The sequence below is a fragment of the Nylanderia fulva genome, unplaced genomic scaffold (assembly GCF_048542155.1).
Source record: "Nylanderia fulva isolate GAGA-0341 unplaced genomic scaffold, ASM4854215v1 Scaffold169, whole genome shotgun sequence".
In the NCBI taxonomy this organism is placed as follows: domain Eukaryota; kingdom Metazoa; phylum Arthropoda; class Insecta; order Hymenoptera; family Formicidae; genus Nylanderia; species Nylanderia fulva.
In genome coordinates, this window is record NW_028189934.1 from 44,584 (window position 1) to 69,549 (window position 24,966).

A 24,966-nucleotide genomic window follows, 5' to 3' on the forward strand; every position below is an offset into this window, starting at 1 on the left:
CTGATAAGACCCCCTCCCCCCGCGTGACGTCACCTCCCTCGCCCCCGATTCCCCCCCCCTGCCCCTCACCCCCCCCCTCATTGCCCCTGGTCTAGAACCCCCATAGTATACCTACTTATTTTTATTAAAAAAAGACGCCAGTTTGTCGAGACTAGCGCTGAGAAATTTATACGAATCGATAAAGCGTAATTTGATATAATTTTTCGCATTGTTGTCTTGCGTTAATTTAACAGTTTTCGAGAATAATATATATTTTTCCTTCGTTATCGGCAGTAATTCGATTTCCCCTTCGAACGCTGTGGCTATGTCCTCGATAATGAAATGCGCGTCATAGCCGGACAGATTGTGAAAGACTATAGAAATACGAAAAGATTCTTTGTAATTTAAGTTACAATTTGAGTGCGCGAGACCCCTGTATCATCTTCGTCAAACGGTTTCCCACAAATGTGACAATGTGTCGCGGTGCGAAATTTTAAGGGGGGAGTCTGATTTAGGAGCCCAAGAAAAAGCGTTTTTTCAGCAATTTTTTTGAAAGGGAAGGAAATGATTACTGTAAGCGTAAGTTTGAGAACATATTGTACTGTATTTTAGCTTTAAAAAACAATTTTTGTTATTAAAAAAATATTAAAATTCCTCAAGTTATGATAATTTTGCCCGAGCGCCTGGAGTCTGCACTTGCTAATCGGTGCCGGTGATGGAGGTCGTGCGGTGCGTCTGAAACAGTCGAGACAAAATTTTTTTTAATTTTTATAAGTTTCTTTTCTATATAAACTAAGAAAATACCGAAGAAGTTGTCAAATTCCAAATTTTTTCGAAGTTTAAAAAAAATTCACTTTTTTGAAAAAAAAATTCACTTTAAGTTGCAAAAAAAGTAGTTTAAATAATACTTTTGTCCAACTTTTTTAGTTCAAATAGAAGATAATTTAATACTGAAGCTAGATCACTTTGATTTTTTTCGATCGGACGTATATTCTTTTTGCTATTGCCGGCACCGTTTTCTACAAATCGTAAAAATGAAAACTCGAGAAAACGCGCTTTAAAGTTTTCGGTCCCAAAAAATATAAGTTTTTGGGTACTTACAGTAATTAGAGGTTACTCAGCTATCCCTGGGCCATACAGTAGTCTTTTCTCTTCTTCAAAAAACTCGTTCTGACTCAGGGTTTCCAATCTTCGGGCTGTACCTCCTTGATAGAAACTGATGCGCGCCGGTTCTCCCGCGTTATGCGCTCGGCATCGACGGCGTCAGCAAAATTTTTGCATCGCTGACCGATGATGATATCGAGCAGCTGCATAGTGGAGAGTACAGCAGAGTAGCCCTCGTTGAAAATGCCTGCAGCTATATATGCTGCAATTTCGACGATTTTATGGCCGGAATTCAGATGTTTCGAACTTAGGTGCCACACAAGCAAATTGAACGATTCGTTGGAATTTTGAGTGTGGCCGCCTAAACACCGCGTCATTAAATCGTCATTAGAGAGCTCTTCGTAAATCGGACGAATGTGGTTCTCCACGGTTTCATCGATTAATCTCGTCGGATGTTTATAAGATGCAAGACTATTCGCCGCTTGAGCCTTGCGCCATTCACACCAACTCTCGGCGCCTTCTGGACAATTTTCATGCCGAGGATTTTTATCCGTGGAACAGTAGTGATCTAATGTCGCTATAATAGCTTTCTTCATGCCTTCCACTGAATCAATATTTCGGCGAATTGCCAGACCGTAGTATATTGTCAATTTCTTGATTACGCTTTCCGCTGGCCGCTTCTTTCCTCCGAGTTTCTCGGTTTTTCTTTTATTTCGTAAACGAGTACCCATGCGCTTTTGCACGTGTCCAACACACTCATTTTTAGTCACTGTGCACTCGTCCCCGTAAGGATTGCTATTTAAGATACTAGTAAAAGTTTTCGAGTCGCCATCGCCGATATAATTAGTGTACATAACTCCGAATTTCTCGACGGATCTGGAAAATATCTCCATTATGGAATCCACCTCCATCTTCCCTGCCGAACCTGCATGATTTGAGGAGCATGAGTCTTTATGATTCTCATACCACTCCTCAAATGCGTCTTTGTCCAAAGTATTTTTACTCATGGCACACGAATGACAATATCCACTTTTTACAATGAGATCGATTACTTTGCCACTGTAGTATCCGATGAGCGTTGTTACACCGTACAAGGAAGTATAACCGCGCTTTTTCCACGATCCATTGCCCGAAACCTTCAAATGATTCGCAGGTCTTTCATGTTCAACGTTTCTTTCTTTTTCTTCCTTGACGGCTTTTTCGCAGGTGCTCTCAAACATTGTCTTCGACGCTGCGTACAAATGCTCAACAATATTTTGGTAAGTAGATTTTGCTAAACCTATAGAAATATCTATAAGGTCGCAGAATACGTTTATCCCTTCTCGTGCGATACCAAGAAGCCTCATAACAAAAACAATTCGTCTGTTGATTTCGTAGCCGGTATGGATTTCGCGTCGACCACACATACACTGGACAATAATTTTAAATTTTAGGCCTCGATGCCCGCTTTCTTGAAACGTTAGTTTTTGCTTGCACGATCGGCAAATTGCGATTTCCGAAATGGCGAGAAACACAGATATAAATTCAATAATACGGTAGCAGTGCGCAGAATAAATAATGACGTCATCGCAGCTTGCTGTCGTTAACTTCTGCTTACTGCGGCTTGTGTCTAAGTCTCCGTCGTCCGATGAAACACTTGCAAAACGATTGCCGTGAAATTTCCGCTTTCGCGGTTCCGCAGCACGCTCTCTTTTAGATCGATCACCTTTCGGGTAGCTTGACATTTCGATGTGTACTCGGCAAAATCAAAAGTGGAACTGAAAGCTGACGCTACAAACAGCGTCACAGAACGGTTGGACCTTTTCAGGTATATACGAGTATAGTCGAATAATAGAATAGCGCGCTCGAGTCTGCCCGAGCAGTCGCACCTGCTCGACGCTCGGCCACTAAAACTGCTCTAGCTTTGGAAATAGGTTGAATTGGCCTCTGAAATTTTTCAAAACTATTCTTGGATAGTTTTGGAATAGTTTTTAGCAAAAAAATTGGATTTTTTGAAGCCTGTAAATCAGACTCCCCCCTTAATCGCTTTCAGTACCATTCGTTTGTAGTATTCTCTACGTCTACCTTCTCTATCGCGGTATTCACCAAAACGTTATCTGGTTCGGTATTCGGTAATATTCCGGTATCTTCCCCCTCGTACATGCGTGATAGAGCATCCGGCACGTGATGCAACGCTCCCTTACGGTGTATGACCTCGTAGTCATATTCTAACAATTCTAGCGCCCATCTTGCCAACCTACCCGTCGGATTCTTTAAATTATGTAGCCAGCGTAGGCTACTATGATCGGTAATTACTGTGAAGCGGTATCCTTCGAGGTACGGTCGAAACTTCTGAATTGCCCATACAACCGCTAAACATTCTTGCTCGGTAACCGTGTATCTCGTTTCGGCGTCTGCCAGTGCTCTACTCGCGAACGCTATCACTCTCTCTTCCCCGTCCATTGTTTGCGTTAACACCGCGCCTAATCCCACCGAACTCGCGTCTGTCTGTAATACGAACGGTATCTCAAAATTTGTACAAGCCAATGTCGGAGCGGTAACTAAATGTCCTCGTATCTGTTGAAAGGCGCGATCCTGATCATCCCCCCATTCCCAGCGCCTGCCCTTCTTCAATAGACGCGTTATGGGCTCGCTGAGCGTCGCGAACTGCGGTATAAAACGACGGTACCAAGATGACATTCCCATAAACCTTCTCAATTGCTTAATATTTCGCGGCGCGGGATATTCCAGGATCGGTCGCGTCTTTTCGGGATCTACGGTGAGGCCCTCTTGTTGCACAATAAATCCTAAATACCGCACCTGAGAGCGACAAAATTCGCATTTGTCCGGGTTAACGGTAAGTCCGGCGGTAACTATCTTGTCTAAAACTTTCTTTAGCCACATCATATGCTCTTCGAACGTAGGCGTGACTATCACGATATCGTCCAGGTATGCGAACGCGTGAGGCTCCATTTCGGGGCCTATTAACCGATCTAATAGACGTTGGAAAGTAGCCGGAGCTCTCGTAAGCCCATATGGCATTTGCGTAAAATAATATAATCTCATCCCTGGAACACTAAATGCGGTAATCTCTCTACTATTTTTGGCTAACGGTATCTGAAAATATGCCTGGCTCAAATCGATAGTTGAAATATATTTAGCTGATCGTAACTTGTCCAAAATCCCGTTCATATTTGACAATGGATACGCGTCTTTTTTCGATACCCCGTTAACTTTTCGGAAATCCAGGCAAAAGCGGTATTTACCGTTCGGTTTCTTGACCATCACTATCGGATTCGACCACTCGCTATAGGATGGCTCTATAATTCCCGCCGCGAGCATTTTCTCAGTCTCCGCCCGTATCGCTTCCTGTACTTTTGGCGATACTAAATAGCAACGTTGCTTAATCGGGGGGTTCGAACCCACGTCTATGGTGTGCTCTGTTAGTGTGGTAACTCCGGGGGTGTCTGTGATGGGCGGTAGCGTTCGTAAAAATTTTCCCAGAGTTTGTTCTTGTGTGGGCGTCAAGTCGGATAACCCAGCACGATATCCCCTGCGTACCTTCGGTAGTGAGACGGTAACGAATGTGTGGCGTTTGCGTAAAATACCATTCGCTTGTGGCAAAATCTATCGCTATTCCGAACTTCGTTAAGAAATCAATCCCGAGTATACACGGTACGGCTAAATTCGGTAACAACCCAACGGTAATTTCACGGCATCTATCCTCTAATTGTATCGGTATGGTGGCCTCGGCTATAATATCCGCGAGCTAACCGTTCGTGGTTCGGATCTGAATCTCTCTAGTGCGCGACGGGATGTTTAGCGCGTCGATAATTTTCATTCCCTCGCGGCCCATCAAGGTACGATTCGACCCCGAGTCCACGAGAGTCGTGAGGCTATGGCCGCGTATCATAACGCAGAAGAAACGTAAAGACGGTAATTTTTCTTCCCCGACGGTAACATAAGAATAACTGCGGGTCTCGTTCTTAAAACTCAGAGTCGTAGGGACTCCCTCTACGGGCTCCGGTTCGCGTTTCCCGTACACTTTGCACACGTTTGCACGGTAACATCCGGTTTCCCGCAGCAATAACAATATTTTCGGCGAGGTTCCGCACACCCGCGTGCGCGATGTCCGGTCTTGTTACAATTCCAGCATTTTATTATGCTGGCGTTGTTTACAGCCGGACTTACGGTATCCCCGGAGACGGTATCTGAGACGGTAACCGCCGCGGTAACTGGAGCTCCGATATTCGTGGCGATATTCGCGGTCTTCCTCTCTTTTCGAGTCGCGGCCGCAACGGTAATCGGGGTCCGCGTTTTCCCTTTTGGTGCGTGATACGCCAAATCCGGGAAGATAGACTGTTCGGGCGGTAACGGGGGACGGTAATTTTTTTCGGCCAGAAAACTACGCTCGACTCGCGTCGCCAAATATTCGAGCGTCGAAAAATCCTCGAACTCTTGTCGCCGGATCGTAATTTGCAACTTTGGTAACATATTGCAATATGCAAAATTTAGCTGCTCCGCCAGGGGCCACTGAGGGGACATCCGACTCAACAAAGCCCTTAAACAGGTCAAATAGTCGGCCGCGCTCTCAAATTCTCCCTGCGTTCTACGGAAAATTTCGTCTCGGAGCGCGTATTGATAATCGGGGTCTCCAAATCTCTCCCTCCAGGCGGTCTCGAAATCTCGCCAATCCCTCCAATTTTCTGCCTCTAATCTCACCCAATATAAAGCGGTATCCGATAGGAACAACGGTAGGCACTTAAACAGATCCGCGTCCGAAATCGGTACAATGGCGCGGGCCTCCTTAATGCGTAGCAAAAATGCCTCCGCGTCGCTACCCCGTTTCCCCGAGAAGTGTAAATTCCACTTCCTCATAAGGTTATATGCCTCCGCGGTGGACGCTCGTCCGGGTCGCGGGTTATTCGCCTCCGACGCGGGATCGCGGTATCTAACTCGCGGCCTAATCGATTTTCGCTCCACCTCCTGTATCCCCTCGAATGACTCGAATAAGGGGGGTGTAGGATCGGCTGCGGCCCCCTCTTCTAAGGGGTTCCTACTTAGTAAAGGGTCCGATACCCCTCCGGGGGTTCCCTCTTCTGTCGCCATGTGCCCTCTCGCTAGTCCCTCCTCGTATTGCAACAATCGCACCCTTAATACCGGCACAATACCCTGGGTACTCAGGTTCCTATCAGCTAAGTGATGTCGCGCTTGACTCTCCGTTAAGCTTTGTATCCACCGGTGCGGATCGCTGCCTGGCCTCATCGGTAACTTTAAACGGAACGGTAATAAAATCGGCAAGTTTGGATCTAGTTGAGAGTAAACCGAAGCAAAAACTGTTAAAAGTGATTAGTTAATTTTAAGAAACGAGCGGAAAAAGAAAAGAAAAGGAAAAAAAAATTTTTTGGTGTAAACGGGAGTCGATAATCATAAAATAATAATAAAATTACTAATAAAGAAAATTATATTGAGTGTTGATCCGCACTAATAATTTGGAATAATCCGAAAGAGAAAAAAAAATAAACGGAATCAAACGGAATAATAATAATAATAATCCCAGAGCTATAAAAAATTAAAAATAATAATAAATTCAATACGGAAAAGGAAAAAAAAAATAATAAAAACAGACAAAACACCAAAAAAAAAAATTTTTGCTAAGAGGTTTCGATAACTAGACTTAAAAAAAATAAAACAAAAAAAAATGATAATAAATCGCGGTATTAAACAGGAAAAATAATAACTTTCAGTCGCAAAGTGCAGATTATAAAAGAAAAGAAGAGGAAAAAAAAATAATAATAACTTCAACAATATAAAAAGATGATGATAACACAGAAAGAAAATAATAATAATGACTCTAACAGCATTCGATAAGAAAGACGGAAGGAAGAAGAAAAAAAAATTATACTAACAATAAGTATGTTTACCCCTCAACGGTTGACTCAAGTATCCAAAAAAAGAAAACGAGAAAATAAAAACTCTACTGTTGTTCCGAAAAAGTAACACGAAAGAACGAGAGAGCAAAAAAAATGATAATATCTCATACAAAACAAACGACTAAATTTGGTATCCGTGTATAGGTCGAAACGGTATCAAGAGGCCAGGGTACTCGCCCTAAGGCTGAGTAGCGGTATCCGCGCACAACAAACCAAACAAGCGGAGAAAAAAAAATTTTTTATATATCGGAAATCGAAAATAACAACTTATCCGATCTCTTTAGAAGTCGGAACAAAACCCAATACGGAGAGCGAGAAGGCAAAAAAAAAAACAAAGAAAGTGATAAATATAAGGCCAACTTATCGAGCTGAATATTCGAGATGTTCAGTCAACTACCATTTATTACATGTATAAATTATAAAACTACAGTCATTAGATATTAAAACTAACGCAAATTACAATCATTCTACAAAAGTTTCGACCGCACGCGGTCTTCTTCAGTATAATTATTGAAATATAAATTCATACAACTTTACATAATATCGAAATTTAATTATAGTTATTCAGAATCGAGAGTTTTTGAGCAATTAACGCGTGTTCTAATCCGTCATGTCCAACAATGTTCGCCTCGATATGATCTCTGATTTTGCTCAGATCTCGGATAGTTTCATCGTTAATATGCGAGAAATTAACCCGTTCCGTAGGCGCTGCGATTAATAAAAAATTAACGATTAACGTATGTCGAAATTATAATATATATCCCCTACAATTGGTAATATGCTTACCTATCATCGTCCTTCTTGACAATTTTGCTACTTATTAACAGTTATTAAGGATGACACATAACAAACCAACAATACAGAAAGACAGCTCATTTTAAACTCTATTTGATCGGAGAGCGTGCGTGTTTATATATGATCTAATATCTATGTTTTACTCGTTAATGTCCTATTTGTCCTATTATTATTTCTTGTTCGCTAATATATCCAAAATATCAAAATACGACTCGCTAAGTAACTCAGTATCTTTGTTTAAATTTAGTCCATTTTTTTGTTCCTTGATATGTAGCATCTCAGAAATGAGTCTTTTATAATAATTATTTTCGTTGTCCATGATCTTAACATTGTCCCAATTAAAAGTATGATGTTCATTTCTTATGTGTTCAGAAATTACTGAATGTTTCGTTGAGTCCAACCTAATATTATTTCTATGTTCTTGTATTCGCGTCTGCAATTGCCTCTTTGTTTGGCCTACATAAGATGCATTACAATTATTGCAACTGATCTTATAAACCACATTCGAATTGCATGGATGTTTTGTTTTATCTTTCTGTGTTTTAATAATATTATCCAGTTTGTTGAGACATCTATACCCTACAATACAATTTTTATTTTTTACCGAGGAAACAATCATTTCTGAGATCCTATCTATATACGGAATGACAAAGAATTTTTTATTAACCGAGTCATCTCCTATACTTTTTGTTCTTTCTATGTTGGCCTGTCTCTCTATAATGCTTCCCTTAGATATGATGTGTTCTATCCGATGATTAATTTTGTTAAAAATCAGATCAAGAGGGTAACCATTGCTTATGAATATATTAATGATTAACTCCAAATTTTTATTAAAAAATAGTGGATGTGATAGCAATAGACATCTGTCTACAAGGTTATATATTATTCCAATTTTTTGGCATAATGGGTGGTTTGAATAAAATGATAACGTCCTTCCTGAGAAGGTTTCTTTCTGATACCAGTCTATGTATATTGTGTTATTAATAATTTTAAGTGATAAATCTAAGAAATTCAAGCTATGATTAACCTCTTGTTCGACCGTGAATTTAAGTCTTTCATGATAGTTGTTAAAATTATTCACAATCTGAGTCATATTAGTCATAGAGGTGGCCACTATTATGTCATCCACATAACAAAAATAAAACAAACATTCCAAATTCAACGCTTTGAGAACTGTATCCTCAAGATCTTGCATAACCAGGTCTGCAATAATTGGTGATAACGGTGACCCCATAGGGGTCCCAAACGTCTGTTTATAAATTATGTCATTAAATGTAAAATATGTAGAAGTCAATATGAATTTTATACCCCCCAAAAATTCGTTTTTCGGTATTTTAGTATTTATTCCAATGTGATCCCATCTATCGTTAATACCGTCAATCACAAGATCCAGAGGAACGTTCGTAAACAAAGACACTACATCCAAGGAAAACATCCTATCATTCTCATCAATCTTTTTACCAGACAATATGCTGTACAAATCAAAACTATTATTAATATGACTTTTCGCTTTGGGTAGGCTAGGTCGTAAGGTGTTTTGTAAAAACGAAGCCAGCGAGTATAGAGCTGTATCAACCGATAAAATTATGATTCTAACTGGATAGTTTTCCTTATAGATTTTAGGTAATCCATACGTTTTTGGAAGGAGAGAATCACTACAACGTAATTTATAATATTCATTTTTTGAAATATAATCTTCCTTAAGCCATCTCTTCAACAAATCATTCAAATCGTTCTCTATTTTTTTGCACGGATTTTTTTTAACAATAGTGTAAGTGTTGACATCTTTTAAAACATTTTCCATTTTCAGAAATAAATATTTTTATCGGCTCTCAATATAAATTATATAAGTATGCTGTCGTTTCCTTGGCTCTATTGCCCAGCTTAGAAGACAGCATACTTATATTATTTATATTGAGAGCCGATAAAAATATTTATTTCTGAGTTTATTCACGCCTTGGGCTAATCACGGCGGTATTTACTAACATCTACTAAAAAGGCAAATGAAAAATATAGGATCGAAAGGGTCTGAATAGCTTAGTTGGTAAGAGCAGTCGCCCGGAAAGTGAAAGACGCGGGTTCGATTCCCGCTTCAGCGACTTTTCGGACCTATATTTTTCTCGCTTATTTCTCCATATGTAAGTTTCGAAATTAATTTATATGTGGAACTTTGGGATCTCAAATTGAGATACAGTTCCGTTTAATTAATTTTTCGTTTCGTTTCCTTGGCTCTATTGCCCAGCTTAGAAGACAGCATACTTATATTTTTTTCCATTTTATTAATATAATAAGATCTTTCCATTGCAACCGTAGCATTACCTTTGTCCGCGCGTGTGAATAGAACATTCGGATTGTCTTTACAAAATTTTATTAAATCTCTGTGTGCACCAAGTAATTTTTGTTGACTTACGTCATTTTTATCCTTTATCCGGAACGGTATTCGGTACTTAGATATACGGTAACAAAAAAAATTCACAAAATATTCGGTATCAGGCCTAAAACGATAGGTCGGAAAAGAGAAGAAAAGAAAAAAAAACTGCGCAAAATTATCGGCACTTTCCCCTCAATAAGGATTTTAATAAAACGGTACTTAGCGCACTCAATTACAGCGCCGCGGTATCGCAATCGGCCTATTCCCTATGGCTCACAAGTTTCAGAAGCGAGGACAGCTAGCGAAATCACTTACCCAAAAGAAATTCCCCAATCCTCAAATTTTCCCTTTACGGTTATCACGACACTAAAAATTTTCCCACTAACTAACAAACAATAACTAAAAGAACGAAAACGAGAACGAAAAGACGGAAAAAACTGTTAAAAAAAACACAGGAAATATCAATTCACACACAAAAAAAAATTTTTCGGTAAATAATTTAAAAAGGAAAAGGAAAAATGTTCAGGTATAATACTCTCTCTCTCTATTGGCGTGGCCCCACGTTGGGCGCCAAAAATTTGCAACGTCTTTTCGTGCTCCGAAACGCCAAGTTCGGACAGGGGAGCGTTCAATTTAAAGATTCCCCAAGTTTAAATGATGAAACGGTAAAAATCGGTATCAGAAGAGTTAATTACTCGCACTTAGGGGCGTTTATTAACTCACAGTTGGGCGCCAGGCGCATGTGAACGCGCCACGAGACTAATGTGAACGGTACTTAAGTTAACTTCCCCAGATGTTATACAGAGTCGCGGGTCTAGAGAATTGTTGGGTCTATGGTTGAGAGAGAGGTATAGAGAGACATACACGTGGTGTTATAATTTGACAGATACATATATTTGACACTTAGGATTTACAATTTGACATCTGATAAATACAATTGGATAATATAATTATGTAACAAACAGTAATATATAACCTGGCGGTAGGGAATATAATATCAAGATCTACGAATATCGGTATTTCGGTATTGTTCTACAAAATTCTTATTAATTATACAATATGAAACATCTTAGATAATTTCGCGACAATTGAATGCGAACGGGATAAACAAAGACAAAATCGGTAAACGTTATGATGGTCTAACTTATTTTCGCGGGCACGCGGTATAGACAGAGGTCACAATACGATACTCCGAGACACGGCACGGTATGCAAAAAAAGATAACAACTAGAAGACGGTAATTTCGTGACTCTCTCGCACGACTCTCTCGCCGAGTCGAAAACAATGAAATATTTAACAAACTTGCGGAGAACGGCTACACGCAAATTCCGAAAATCTAATAATCGAGCCTATAGGAAACGTGACTCTGAATATCTCGGTAATCCGAATTTATAATAATTACTTTCGAGACGATGGACTGTCGGCGGCACTTCTCGGAGAGGGCTCGGCTCGCGAAACGCAAAGTCGGCTGGCCCCGCGGTACGATACTCCAAAAAAAAGACAAGAGAAAGACCGCTCTCTCACACACAAAACGATACGAAAAATGAGAGAGTGCGGTACTCACGGTAATTACAATACACGATCAATACCTACGGTACCAACCAACACAGATCTACGACTACTCGAGAGGCGGCTTACAGTTTCTGGCGACGAATTCTGGTCCTCGGGTCGTACGTGTGGGAGTTCTGGAGGCACCCTCTCTGCTCTAAGGCACACCGAACAGTGGAGAGCCGGGCCTCGCGCGCCTCGGTACCCTACGTGCCGCGCCGATCTCTCGCGCATTCCCTCGATGATAGGGTCGATGGCGGGGCCCTAAAGGTGCCTTTACATAGGAGCGTCGAGCGTCGAAAGGTATGAGCATGCGTAGTGATGCCTAGTGATTTGATGCTGAAACGCAGGATCAATTGGAGCAGTCAGTTGATTATTACTGTCATTTAAATTGCGAAACATTAAAAAAATGTCGATTAATTATCGTTATCATCAATGATTGTTAGAATGCAATAGCATTATCAATCATGAATATAACGAACGAAGAAAAGTTGAATTAATTGCAGCGATACCAGCAATAGTCAATATAATAAATGCAAACAATAAAAGGAAGAGGAAATTCTGGGTGTCAAAAATATTTGCCGAAAGGCAGAGACACGGATTGTATCATGCAACATTGCCCAATGTAAGGCTGGAAGATCTGCGTATTAGAAATTTTACAAGAATGACTACGATACAATTGGAAGATTTGTTGTTAATAGTAGGACATGATTTAAAGAAACTTTATGTTGTGCGTGAACCTATAAATGAAGAGCAACGTCTATTAGTTACTTTAAGGCATGTATACTTATAAACTTAAACTATATTATTGTAATAATGTGTAATACAAAAAATCTCTCTGACAATGTAAAATAGTAAAGTATATATTACATATTTCTTATACTCATTAATATTATAGATATCTCGCCTCAGGAGACAGTATGACATCTTTGTCATATCAATTTTTAATATCTGCAAGTAGTATTTCAAATATTATACGTGAAACATGTTCTGTCTTATGGGAGCGTTTATATCCTATTATACTTGCACAATGTGACACAAATGACTGGAAAAAAATTGCAAATGACTTTGATAATAAATGGCAGTTCCCTCATTGTATTGGTGCAATTGATGGAAAATACGTCATTATTCAAGTAATTCTTAAAATGACAAAAATATGTAAATGAATATATATGTAACTCAAACTGAAGCAATTTAATTTTACTTAATATTATTTCAGTGTCCTGACAACGCAGGATCAGAATATTATAATTATAAAGGCAGTCACAGCATTATTTTACTCGCAATAAGTGATGCAAATTACATCATACGCTGTGTAGACATTGGTGCTCCTGGAAGACAGGGTGATGCAGGCGTTTTTAAAAATAGTGCTATGGGCTTATTATTAGAAAGAAAAGAATTAAATATTCCACCTCCTAAAGCACTATATGACAATGGTCCAATTTTGCCATATGTATTGGTAGGAGACGAGGCATTTCCTTTAACAGAATATATGATGCGACCATATCCAGGAAGAAATGGAATGACATTAGAGAAACGGATATACAATTATCGTTTATCTCGAGCTCGTCGAACAGTCGAAAATGTGTTCGGTATCTTAGCTAATCAATGGCGCCTGCTAAGACGACCAATTATAGCGAACATTTCAAATGCAATAAAAATGGTTCAAGCAATAATTTGTCTTCATAATTGGCTGAGAAAGCGTGATGTTGAGCGAGAAACGTATATAACACAAAATCTTGCAGATCGATCTGTATTAGACGGAGACATTGAAGATGGCTCTTGGAGAAACAATGTTAACGATTATCAAGGATTTATGGATATAAGATGTACTCAAGCGAGAGCATATTCGTTACGCGCAGCTCACATTCGAGAAGAATTTTGCAGATATTTCAATGAAGAAGGAGAAGTAGGTTGGCAAAACATTCAAATATACAAACGAAGCAAATGTAAATGTATTATATAATGTATTATATCATTTGTACTTTTGAATCAGCCTAAAGGTAATATTGCGGTAACTGATGTTATTATGCTAAAGAGAAACACACAATGCTTCGTAAATATAATAAATATTAGAAATCTATGTTATACAAAAATAACACGTTATAAAACATTTGACAATAAATTATACATATAAAGTAACGTCTCAATATATTTTTAAATGAAGTTAAAAAGAACTGTTACTAACATCATCTTAATTTATCTTATAAAATTATCAGATACACAAAAAAATTATATTATAACAAAATAAAAGAGTAATGTAATTCAAACAAATAATTGTACCTTTCAATTATATTAATGAAGCAAGAATAAGAAAACAAAAATAACATAGGAACATAGCAATTATCAATATATATCATGACAAATTATTCACCCTCATTTTGTTCTTCCTTAGTAATATCTTGTAGAAATGTTAATAAAAGTGTATCCTGTGTTTTTTTTATTCAGTTTAAGCAATTTTTGTTTTATATAAATAAATATACCATCCAATGCATCCATTTCAGGTGGCTTTGGAAGATTTATAACAGGCATTTCTTTATTACAAAATGCTTCAGCTATACGATTCATTGATGCACTTAAATCATTGTTAATTTTAGCTCGTTTAGTACTAGGTTTAACATAAAGCTCATCTGCAAAGAGATTGTTTGACTGTATCTATAATGCCTGTTCATTAATACGTAAACACTTTCTATAATACAATCGGTCAGTCAGCAAATAATAGATAAGATGTATAACTATTAAACCTACCTTCGTTACTTTCATGTTGTTCATTGCTGTCTAAGCTGTTCTCAAAAAGATTGTTGGACTCGATACTTTGAGTCGTAAGGTTAGAAATGGAGCTGTAAAATAAAGTATGTAAAATAAAGTTGTACACATGTGTAAAAAGTGATATACTTTCTGCTTGTAGAAACTGAACGTAAAAAGGACATTGCTTCAAAATGTTTCCATGGTTTTTGTGAATTTGATCTCGCTGACCCACTTGGTTTTTTTCCTTCAGCCACTGCTTTACTAAACGTGTCTTTAAGTGATTTCCACCTCTTTTTAGCATCTTCAGGACTGATACGACCTAAAATATTTATAAAAACATCCTTTAAAAATAAATTAATACAAATTGTCGCTCGTGTATTGAAAACAAAGTGATAAATATAAGGCCAACTTATCGAGCTGAATATTCGAGATGTTCAGTCAACTACCATTTATTACATGTATAAATTATAAACTAAAAATAATATTAGGTTGGACTCAACGAAACATTCAGTAATTTCTGAACACATAATAAATGAACATCATACTTTTAATTGGGACAATGTTAAGATCATGGACAACGAAAATAATTATTATAAAAGACTCATTTCTGAGATGCTACATATCAAGGAACAAAAAAATGGACTAAATTTAAACAAAGATACTGAGTTACTTAGCGAGTCGTATTTTGATATTTTGGATATATTGGCGAACAATAAATAATAATGGGACAAATAGGACATTAACGAGTAAAACATAGATATTAGATCATATATAAACACGCACGCTCTCCGATCAAGTAGAGTTTAAAATGAGCTGTCTTTCTGTATTGTTGTTTGTTAAGTGTCATCCTTAATAACTGTTAATAAGTAGCAAAATTGTCAAGAAGAACGATGATAGGTAAGCATACTACCAATTGTAGGGGATATATATTATAATTTGGACATACGTTGATCGGTAATTTTTTATTAATCGCAGCGCCTACGGTACGGGTTAATTTCTCGCATATTAACGATGAAATCATCCAAGATCTGAACAAAATCAGAGATCATATCGAGGCGAACATTGTTGGACAGGACGGATTGAAACACGCGTTAATTGCTCAAAAACTCTCGATTCTGAATAACTATAATTAAATTTCGATATCATATGAATTGTAAGAATTTATTTTTCAATAATTATACTGAAGAAGACCGCGTGCGGTCGAAACGTTTATAGAATGATTGTAATTTGCGTTAATTTGCGTTAGTTTTAATATAATATAATGACTGTAGTTTATAATTTATACATGTAATAAATGGTAGTTGACTGAACATCTCGAATATTCAGCTCGATAAGTTGGCCTTATATTTATCACTTTATCCTTTAAAAATATTTAATAGCTACGATCGAGTTGGCGTACAAATGCTTTGAAACATTTGTTTTCTCTTTTAGCTTTAGAGATTCCAAGGAAAAAAGAGAAAAAGAAATGCTTTGAAGCATTTGTAGTGCTGACTCAATCACAGCCAACATCAATATTTTTTTTTTTATAATTTAGGTTTATGTGAAAATTGGTACCATTAAGAGCATTAGAAATTTCTTTCCATAACTCTGCAAGTTTGTATCTGCCACGAACAGACAAAGGCAATGTATAATCATACAAAGGAGGTCTTTTTCTGACTTCTTCGATTAACGCTTCTTCTAATATACTTTTGTCTGTTGTCAAGCACAGTATTGATTGTCGATCTTCTTCTACAATAAAGCAATCATCTGTGGATTTAACCACTCTTTCGTCTATTCCTTTGTTGTCAAATGATAAGCTCTTTGATTTATCTTGTAGTAATACAAGTTGTTCCTCATCACATTTTTTTTCAAAATATTGTCCTTGTTCTGCAATATCACAATAGTACTAGTTACAATTATAATACCTAAAAAAATGAGTGGATAATCATCGTATACTTGCATTAATTATAGTTCTTACCATTAGTAGGATAAAACATTTTAGTATCTCCATTAATTGTGATACTATACCAATCTTTCATGCATTGATGATAAAAATCTTGTATTTATTAACTTTTGATATGCACACTCCACATGTTAAATCCGATTCCTATACAAAGAGTACATTGTTATAGATAATACTCATGTTATATTTATAAAAGAGTGCAAATTATTTTCTTCATGTTAGGTTAAGTTGTAATATACGGTGCCAATTGCGCAATTCTATAATATATCTACTGTTTAATAATATCTATTATATATTATATACATTAATATATTTTTCCATGTAGAATATAATATAACATATTAACCTTTATAGCGTCTATTAAACTTTTATCACTAGACATTGTAATAAGCGTCAAGATGCTGAAATCTGCCAGTTCTGAATCATGCGCAAGGGCGTTGCGCACGCGTTTTTGAAGCTTGACGCTCGACGCTCGACGCTCCTATGTAAAGGCACCTTAAAGTCTTCCCCGCCTCCCCCTCTAGCGGGGTAATTCTCTCGCCGGTATCTTCCTGCTGCTCGAGAGGATTTTTTTTCTCCGGGTTTGTTCCTGCGGCTTTTCTCCTGGGGGAACAAGCGGTAGGCTGGCCGGGCCCTCCGTCGTTCTTCTCCAAGAGCGGTCCAGGTGTAGGCGCGACTCGGAGTCCTCTCGGTATCCTAGAATATCCGTACGGCATCAACATTGCGCGAGAGATAATAAATAAAATTCGGCTACTTGATACTTAACTGCGCGCGGTCCCGTGCTCTCTCTCTCTCTCTCACTCTCGATCTATCCTTCTCTCTCGGCTGTGGTATTCCGGCATCCTCCGTCTCTCTCTCTCTCTTGCTTTACAACCTCTCCTGCCGCTCTCTCGGGCCGTCGTTGTCGCTCTCCCTACGAATCGTGTTGCACGCGCATCGACGGGCCGATGCTACGTGCAATTGCGATTCTCGCAAAAATACGGTAATAAAAAACGAAATAACGCAAACGGATCGCACTCTCCCCGAAATGAGGGGCGCTCCAGATCCCCGCGTCCTACCCGATCGGGCTTTTCGCCCTTGTGACGGCGCTCTCAAAAGCGTCACGTCACAATATATATGCATATGTAAAAATCTCTCTCTCTCTCTCTCTCTTTCTCTCTCACACACACACACACACACACAACGGGGGCCAAATCTCTTAAATTGGTCTCATGATCAATTAGCCTGGCGTCGCACCAGGGGCAAAGTCTTTTGGTAAAATCTACGAAATTTAGCACGGACTCGAACCAGGGGCAAAGTGTGTCGATAAGGGGCAAAATCTATCGCACGAAAATGGCGGTTTCTTCTTTAGGCAGGCCTTTGGCGATCTGTCTATTAATTTGTGGTACAGACATACATCACTACATAGAACAGCTCCATTAGCTCAGCCGGTCAACTTCGATTTTTTAAATTTTTGTTTGTTGGTCGTTTGTTGGTTATTGTTGGCCCAATTGCAACGTTTGTTGATTTATATATTTTTTTTTAATTAAAAAAGAAAAATTAGCATTAAGTTAATCGGAAAAATCTCATTTTTAATTAAAAAACGGTCTAATCGATGCGTAATCGTTTGTTGATGATTGTTGATCGAATTTTATCGTTTGTTGGTTTATTATTAGTCTTAAAAACAAAAAATTATTAAATATAAGAGTTTTAACAAGGCTCTATAATATAAATATAAATTTAACGTATAAGACGGGCAACAAGAGCCAAATCGCGGATGACAATGCGTTATCCTAACGAAACTAAATAATTTTTCGTTAGAATTAAAATACCGGTGCACAAGGCACCAAATTTTTACTTGGACACGGCCAAGATTTTAAATATGAAATAATCTCATATTTTGAGATTTAATTTCAATACCCCTTTAACCCCCCTACGGAAAATAAATAAATGAATGCAAGAGAAAAATATAGATCCGAAAATCGCTGAATCGGGAATCGAACCCGAGACCTTTCGCTTGCCGGGCGACTGCTCTTCCAGCTGAGCTATTCAGATCCTTTCGATTCTATACTTTTCTCTGTTATACACGGCAAGCGAAAGGTCTCGGGTTCGATTCCCGATTCAGCGATTTTCGGATCTATATTTTTCTCTTGCATTCATTTATTTATTTTCCGTAGGGGGGTTAAAGGGGTATTGAAATTAAATCTCAAAATATGAGATTATTTCATATTTAAAATCTTGGCCGTGTCCAAGTAAAAATTTGGTGCCTTGTGCACCGGTATTTTAATTCTAACGAAAAATTATTTAGTTTTGTTAGGATAACGCATTGTCATCCGCGATTTGGCTCTTGTTGCCCGTCTTATACGTTAAATTTATAAAAAAATTATTACATTGAGACCGCATCTACATAAATCGAATATTATAATTTTGGTTTATTGCTTACGATTTAAGGCTTATTTCTATAAATGTAAGGCTAACAGGCTATGAATACGGACCTTAACTTCGGCAGGAAATTGAAAATATTTATTTTCTTCTTTAATAGTAAGTTGAAATGATAAATTGCAAAATGTGAGATATTTATTAGACAAAGAATAAACTTGTATTTATATCTTTTTGTAATCTTGAAGTTTTTAGATCTGTATTATATATCATCAATTCAATGCTAGTTAAAATATAAATTTAGCTTTTGTTATCATTTTCCAGAAGAACTTTGATGTATTATTTATATACATTTTTATTTTTAAACAATTATTAAAAATTAGTCAATGTAATATGAAATGGAAATTAGTAAGAAGTACATATATGTGTTTCATTTATTTAGTTTAATGTCATTTAATGTATATTAAAAATATACATTATGTACAGGTATATGTTATTTTTAAATTATATTTTTAAATTACATTTAATAAATATTATAATTGAGATTTGGATTTGTATTGTTCCAAGTTATTTCTCATCAAAAAAAGAAGATTAGATTATAGAAGTTTATATGTAAGCATAATTAGTAATTAATTATAGCATTAGTTATTAATTATAGTAATAATAGCATTAATTATAATAATTAGTTATTGCAGTAATAAATTATAACATCTCTTTTCTGTAAATAAAAATCATATTTTACATGATTGTGTGATAAAAGAATAAATTTATATAAATTAAAATAAAGTAAAAATTGATCAAAAAGATTGATTTGAAATACTTTTTTCTAATCATTAAAAATAAAAATACTATTAGAAATACGAAGTATGCATAAGTCATCGACGAAGTTGTTTCATACTTATCAAATTATAATATTTTGTATCCTTATATTATTATTACTTGTCTTATGTTAATGTTGTGACAAACAACTTATAAAGCGAACAATAGCTTGTTATTATCTTGATAGTATGTGTTATTATAAAGACTAAGTATTATATTTGCTCCGTTTATAACGCACCGATTGTTATCGGGTTGAATTGATTTAGGACACGAGGAAGTGATCGACTTATTTCGGTAAAATTCGCGACCTGCGAGACCGCCCGTGGAGACTACTTAATATAATGTCACGTATTCGGCGAAAGAAAAACATTATTATTCCTATCTCACTGCCTCAAGTTATTTCTCTCTGAGCAATGTAATAAAGAATCGATCAAGTCAAAGCAGCATTTTAAATTATTCCAAAATCTATCGTAATCGTCACCGTCAAATAAAGAGAAACCAGAGACTTGTGTCTCGACTTGCGTCGATCGAGAAATATACTTTCTTTTTAAGATTTTTTTGAAGAAAATCGAAGATGTTTAAATTTGAGAAAAAATTAATTTTTACTTTGTTTTTTGAAAATCTTATATAAATTGTTATTGAAAGAAAAAACTAATTTTACAAGATTAAAGTACGTAAAGAAACCTTTCGAAATCACACCTTATTTTTTAAAATCGGAGGAGTCTTCTGAAATTTATCAACGTTTGAAGTTGGACGTAACGGTCAAAATGATAAAAATTCCAGTCCCTGTTAACACAGAGCCTGTATAGTGTGGGCCAAACAACTTGAAGAATAATTTTACTTTTGATAAGACTACACTTTCTGCAAATTTCAGCGTGATTGAAAAACTTTGGGTGGATTACTTTCATAAATAATACCTCATATATTATATATATATAATAATTAACAATAAATTATTAAATTACTAAACTTATTATATAAATTATTTTAATTATACTACATATATGTATATACATATAATATACTAATTATATACTATTAAACTTATATATATAAATGATTAAACTATTAAAATATTAAACTATAAAATTATTAAACTTTACACTATTTATAATTTTTGCTTTTTGTTACTTAATTTATATATTTTCTTATTATATTATAATTATTTATCTCAATATATCTTTTTTAATATTCCGTAATTTTATATGTTCGAGTTTGAACTAAACATGCAATAACTTTTTGGAAATTTATAATTGATTTGTTTACAAACAATATTTGTTACCTGATACTGTATCTAAACTCTTAAGTTTAGGCGACACGTTTGCCTTGCCGATTCATTGCTCAAATAAGAACGACCGACTAAATTATACCGTTGAAGTGATAAAGAATTTTGAATCGAATTGTCGTTATGTTCCTGAGGATGCTTTGGAAACAACTAGAATATCCATTGCCAATTCACTACAAAAATTTCTATCTAAAAGTAAACATATCAATTATAGTGACAGATTTATTCAGAATGCGTTTACTATTTCTAATAAATATTTGCAGAATAATAACGATTTGATTGTTACCAAAGCTGACAAAGGACAAGTGACAGTGGTTATGAATAGAAATGATTACGTGACTAATATGGAATTATTGTTAAGTGATTCGATGACATACAAAAAATTAAATAAAAATCCGATTACACGTCTGACGAACAAACTTCATACGTTAGTAAAGTCATGGCATAATAATGAGATCATTGATGATCAAACATATAAATTTCTGAATTGCACAAATGGTAATTTACCACGGTGTTATGGGCTCCCAAAGATCTATAAGAGCGGGTATCCATTGAAAATCATTGTGTCATCGTTAGGCAGTCCCGGATTCAAATGTTAAAGATGGTTGGACGTTTGTGAATACTATTAAAAATACAAGGGTTAATGACGATGACGTAATGATTTCCTTAGATGTTTGTTCGTTGTTTACAAATATGCCAAAAAATTTAGTTTTTTCTGCAATTGAAAGTCGTTGGAGTGACATAAGTCTAAAAACTAAATTTAATTTGCAACAGTTTCTATACGCTATTGATGTAATACTTACTTCAACTAGTTTTCAATTTAATGAGCAGTACTATGAACAGATTTATGGAAGCCCTATGGGATCCCCTCTATCACCGATATTAGCTGACTTGGTAATGGATGACTTGGAAACAAATTGTTTAAATTCTTTAAGTTTTAAAGTTCAGACTTTTTATAGATATGTGGACGACATTTTTGTTATTTTACCTAGTTCTAAAATAAATGAAATTTTAAGTACATTTAATAATTATCATGAACGTTTAAAATTTACACATGAAATAGAGACCAATTCTTCTATTAATTTTTTAAATTCTACAGTTATCCGCAATGGGAATAAATTGACAACTAATTGGTTTAGGAAATCTACATGTTCTGACAGATACATCAATTTTCTTTCGAGTCATCCTATTAAGTACAAAATTAATGCGATTTACAATTTAGTAGACCATGCAATTTTACTTTCTAACGAACAATTTCATAATACGAATATTGAGATTGTAAAGAACATTTTAATTAATAATTGTTTTCCGGATCATATTATTAATAAGTATGTAAATAAAAGAATTAATGTACTGAATAACAACAGGAATGTTAACGGTCACAATGCGGATAATAACGACAGTTTGAGTAATGATTTAGATAATAACGTTAATGTGAATTCGGCTCAAGATAAGAATTATGTAATTCCACTCCCATACGTTAAAGATGTTAGCGACAGTATTAAAAGGTCACTTAAAAATGCTAACATAAATGTCGTTTATAGTTTGCCAAAAAAGTTGAATAGGCTGATAAAACGAGGTAAAGATTTAATAACTAATGATATTAAAACGAATGTAGTATACAAGATTAATTGTGAAAATTGTAATGCATCATACATTGGACAAACGAAAAGACATTTATGCACTAGAGTGAAGGAACATGCCAGCAATATTAAATTACATGAGTCTAATCATTCGGTTTTAAGCAAACACAGATGTGATTTTGGGCATAACGTTGATTGGAAATCACCGACCATTTTACATAACGAGAAACATGTAAGAAAGAGAGAGATTGCTGAAATGTTCTTCATAAAGAAGCATGACAATACAGTTAACCTACAGAAAGACACCGAGAATTTGACAAACATTTACGACAAAATAATAAAGATTGTTTAGTGGCGCGTTTCAAATTTAGTCGTTGACGAAACATCATAACGATGGGACGTGTTCCTCTTTTAACTTTTAACTTTCAACATCATAACGATGGGACGTGTTCCTCTTTTAACTTTTAACTTTCGATTTTAAATAACACCAGTGTGATGTTACGTTAACCTCGGTTTAATTGATGGGTATGTTTATAAAATTTATATTTATTTTAATAATTTAACACTTAAATGAGTTCTCGTATGTTAAAAACTATTGTGTAATATTATGTTGTAGAAATTTCACTTGAAAAGGACCACAACCAAATGGTCGAAACGTCGTGAAATAATTAAATAAAATTTGCTAGTTACGTCGAAGTCAAGTTTTCTAAGAATATTTGTTAATTTATCGAATATATTAAATTCTTGATTTAAAAAATTACCATGTAAAATGTGGAGTATAAATAAGAAGATAAAGTGATAACATTTCCTTTGCTAGCAGAAGAAAGAAGAGTATTTGTACTGTGAATTTCGAGCAGAATTTCTTCTAACATATTTGTACTTATATACGCACTTCTCTGCTAATTACAAATCTATTATCAAATTAGAAATAATTATTATCAGAAATGAAAATACGAGCGTTAATAAAATATAAGTTTAGTAAACTGCGTCACTTGTCTGTAAGTAAAATGTTCCTTTGTTCTAGAATTTCTCATTTTTTATCCAAATGTGTCGAATAATAATAAAATTAAATTATACTTTTTTTATTTGTTATTACTTTATTAAGTGAGTTATTACTTAAGTATAATAGCAAATAAAAAATTTAATATAAATACATATTAAGAGTTTAACTAGGCTCTGTAATATATAAATATAAATTTAACATATATAAGATAGGCAATAAGAGCCAAATCACGGATGACAGTGCGTTATTCTAAACGAAACTAAAATTTTTTCGTTAGAATTAAATACCTGTGCACAAGGCACCAAATTTTTACTTGGACACGGCCAAGATATAAAATTGGAATAATCTCTACAAGAGATTTTTAATTCCATGTATCCCCTATTCCCCCTCAAGAAATAAAGTGCGAGAGAAAAATATAGATCTGAAAGTCGCAGAATCGGGAATCGAACCCGAGACCTTTCGCTTGCCGGGCGACTTCTCTTCCAACTGAGCTATTCAGATCCTTTCGATTCTATACTTTTCTCTGTTATATATATTAATGTTGGTAAATAAACGCCTTCAAGCCAGCGTGTATAAATTAAGAGTTTAACTAGGCTCTGTAATATATAAATATAAATTTAACATATATAAGATAGGCAATAAGAGCCAAATCGCGGATGACAGTGCGTTATTCTAAACGCGTTTATTTACCAACATTGATATATATAACAGAGAAAAGTATAGAATCGAAAGGATCTGAATAGCTCAGTTGGAAGAGCAGTCGCCCGGCAAGCGAAAGGTCTCGGGTTCGATTCCCGATTCTGCGACTTTCGGATCTATATTTTTCTCTCGCACTTTATTTCTTTAGGGGGGAATAGGGGATACATGGAATTAAAAATCTCTTGTAGAGATTATTTCAATTTTATATCTTGGCCGTGTCCAAGTAAAAATTTGGTGCCTTGTGCACAGGTATTTAATTCTAACGAAAAAATTTAGTTTCGTTTAGAATAACGCACTGTCATCCGCGATTTGGCTCTTATTGCCTATCTTATATATGTTAAATTTATATTTATATATTACAGAGCCTAGTTAAACTCTTAATTTATACACGCTGGCTTAAAGGCGTTTATTTACCAACATTAATATATATAACAGAGAAAAGTATAGAATCGAAAGGATCTGAATAGCTCAGTTGGAAGAGCAGTCGCCCGGCAAGCGAAAGGTCTCGGGTTCGATTCCCGATTCTGCGACTTTCGGATCTATATTTTTCTCTCGCACTTTATTTCTTTAGGGGGAATAGGGGATACATGGAATTAAAAATCTCTTGTAGAGATTATTCCAATTTTATATCTTGGCCGTGTCCAAGTAAAAATTTGGTGCCTTGTGCACAGGTATTTAATTCTAACGAAAAAATTTAGTTTCGTTTAGAATAACGCACTGTCATCCGCGATTTGGCTCTTATTGCCTATCTTATATATGTTAAATTTATAAATACATATATTTCTATAATATAATTTATATATATAAATTATATTTTGCA

At 35.7% G+C, this 24,966-nt stretch overlaps 2 protein-coding genes across 2 annotated transcripts; both read right to left on the reverse strand.

Moving 5' to 3' along the window:
* Nucleotides 1-587: 587 nt before the first annotated feature.
* On the reverse strand, nt 588-2,807 carry LOC146723776 (uncharacterized). Its single transcript, XM_085481062.1, is given in 3 exon segments — nt 588-714; nt 1,081-1,181; nt 1,184-2,807. Coding segments are annotated over 2 exon segments (1,713 nt in total). The 3' UTR covers nt 588-714; nt 1,081-1,092.
* A 10,852-nt stretch (nt 2,808-13,659) lies between these two features.
* Nucleotides 13,660-16,880, reverse strand: LOC114942666 (uncharacterized). Its single transcript, XM_085481057.1, has 6 exons — nt 16,746-16,880; nt 16,415-16,543; nt 16,012-16,323; nt 14,605-14,776; nt 14,458-14,549; nt 13,660-14,339 (listed from the first exon to the last, which is right to left on the reverse strand). Exons 2-6 carry the CDS (start codon nt 16,473-16,475, stop codon nt 14,101-14,103), a joined length of 876 nt encoding a protein of 291 aa, XP_085337183.1. The 5' UTR covers nt 16,476-16,543; nt 16,746-16,880; the 3' UTR covers nt 13,660-14,100.
* Between the last annotated feature and the right edge of the window lie 8,086 nt (nt 16,881-24,966).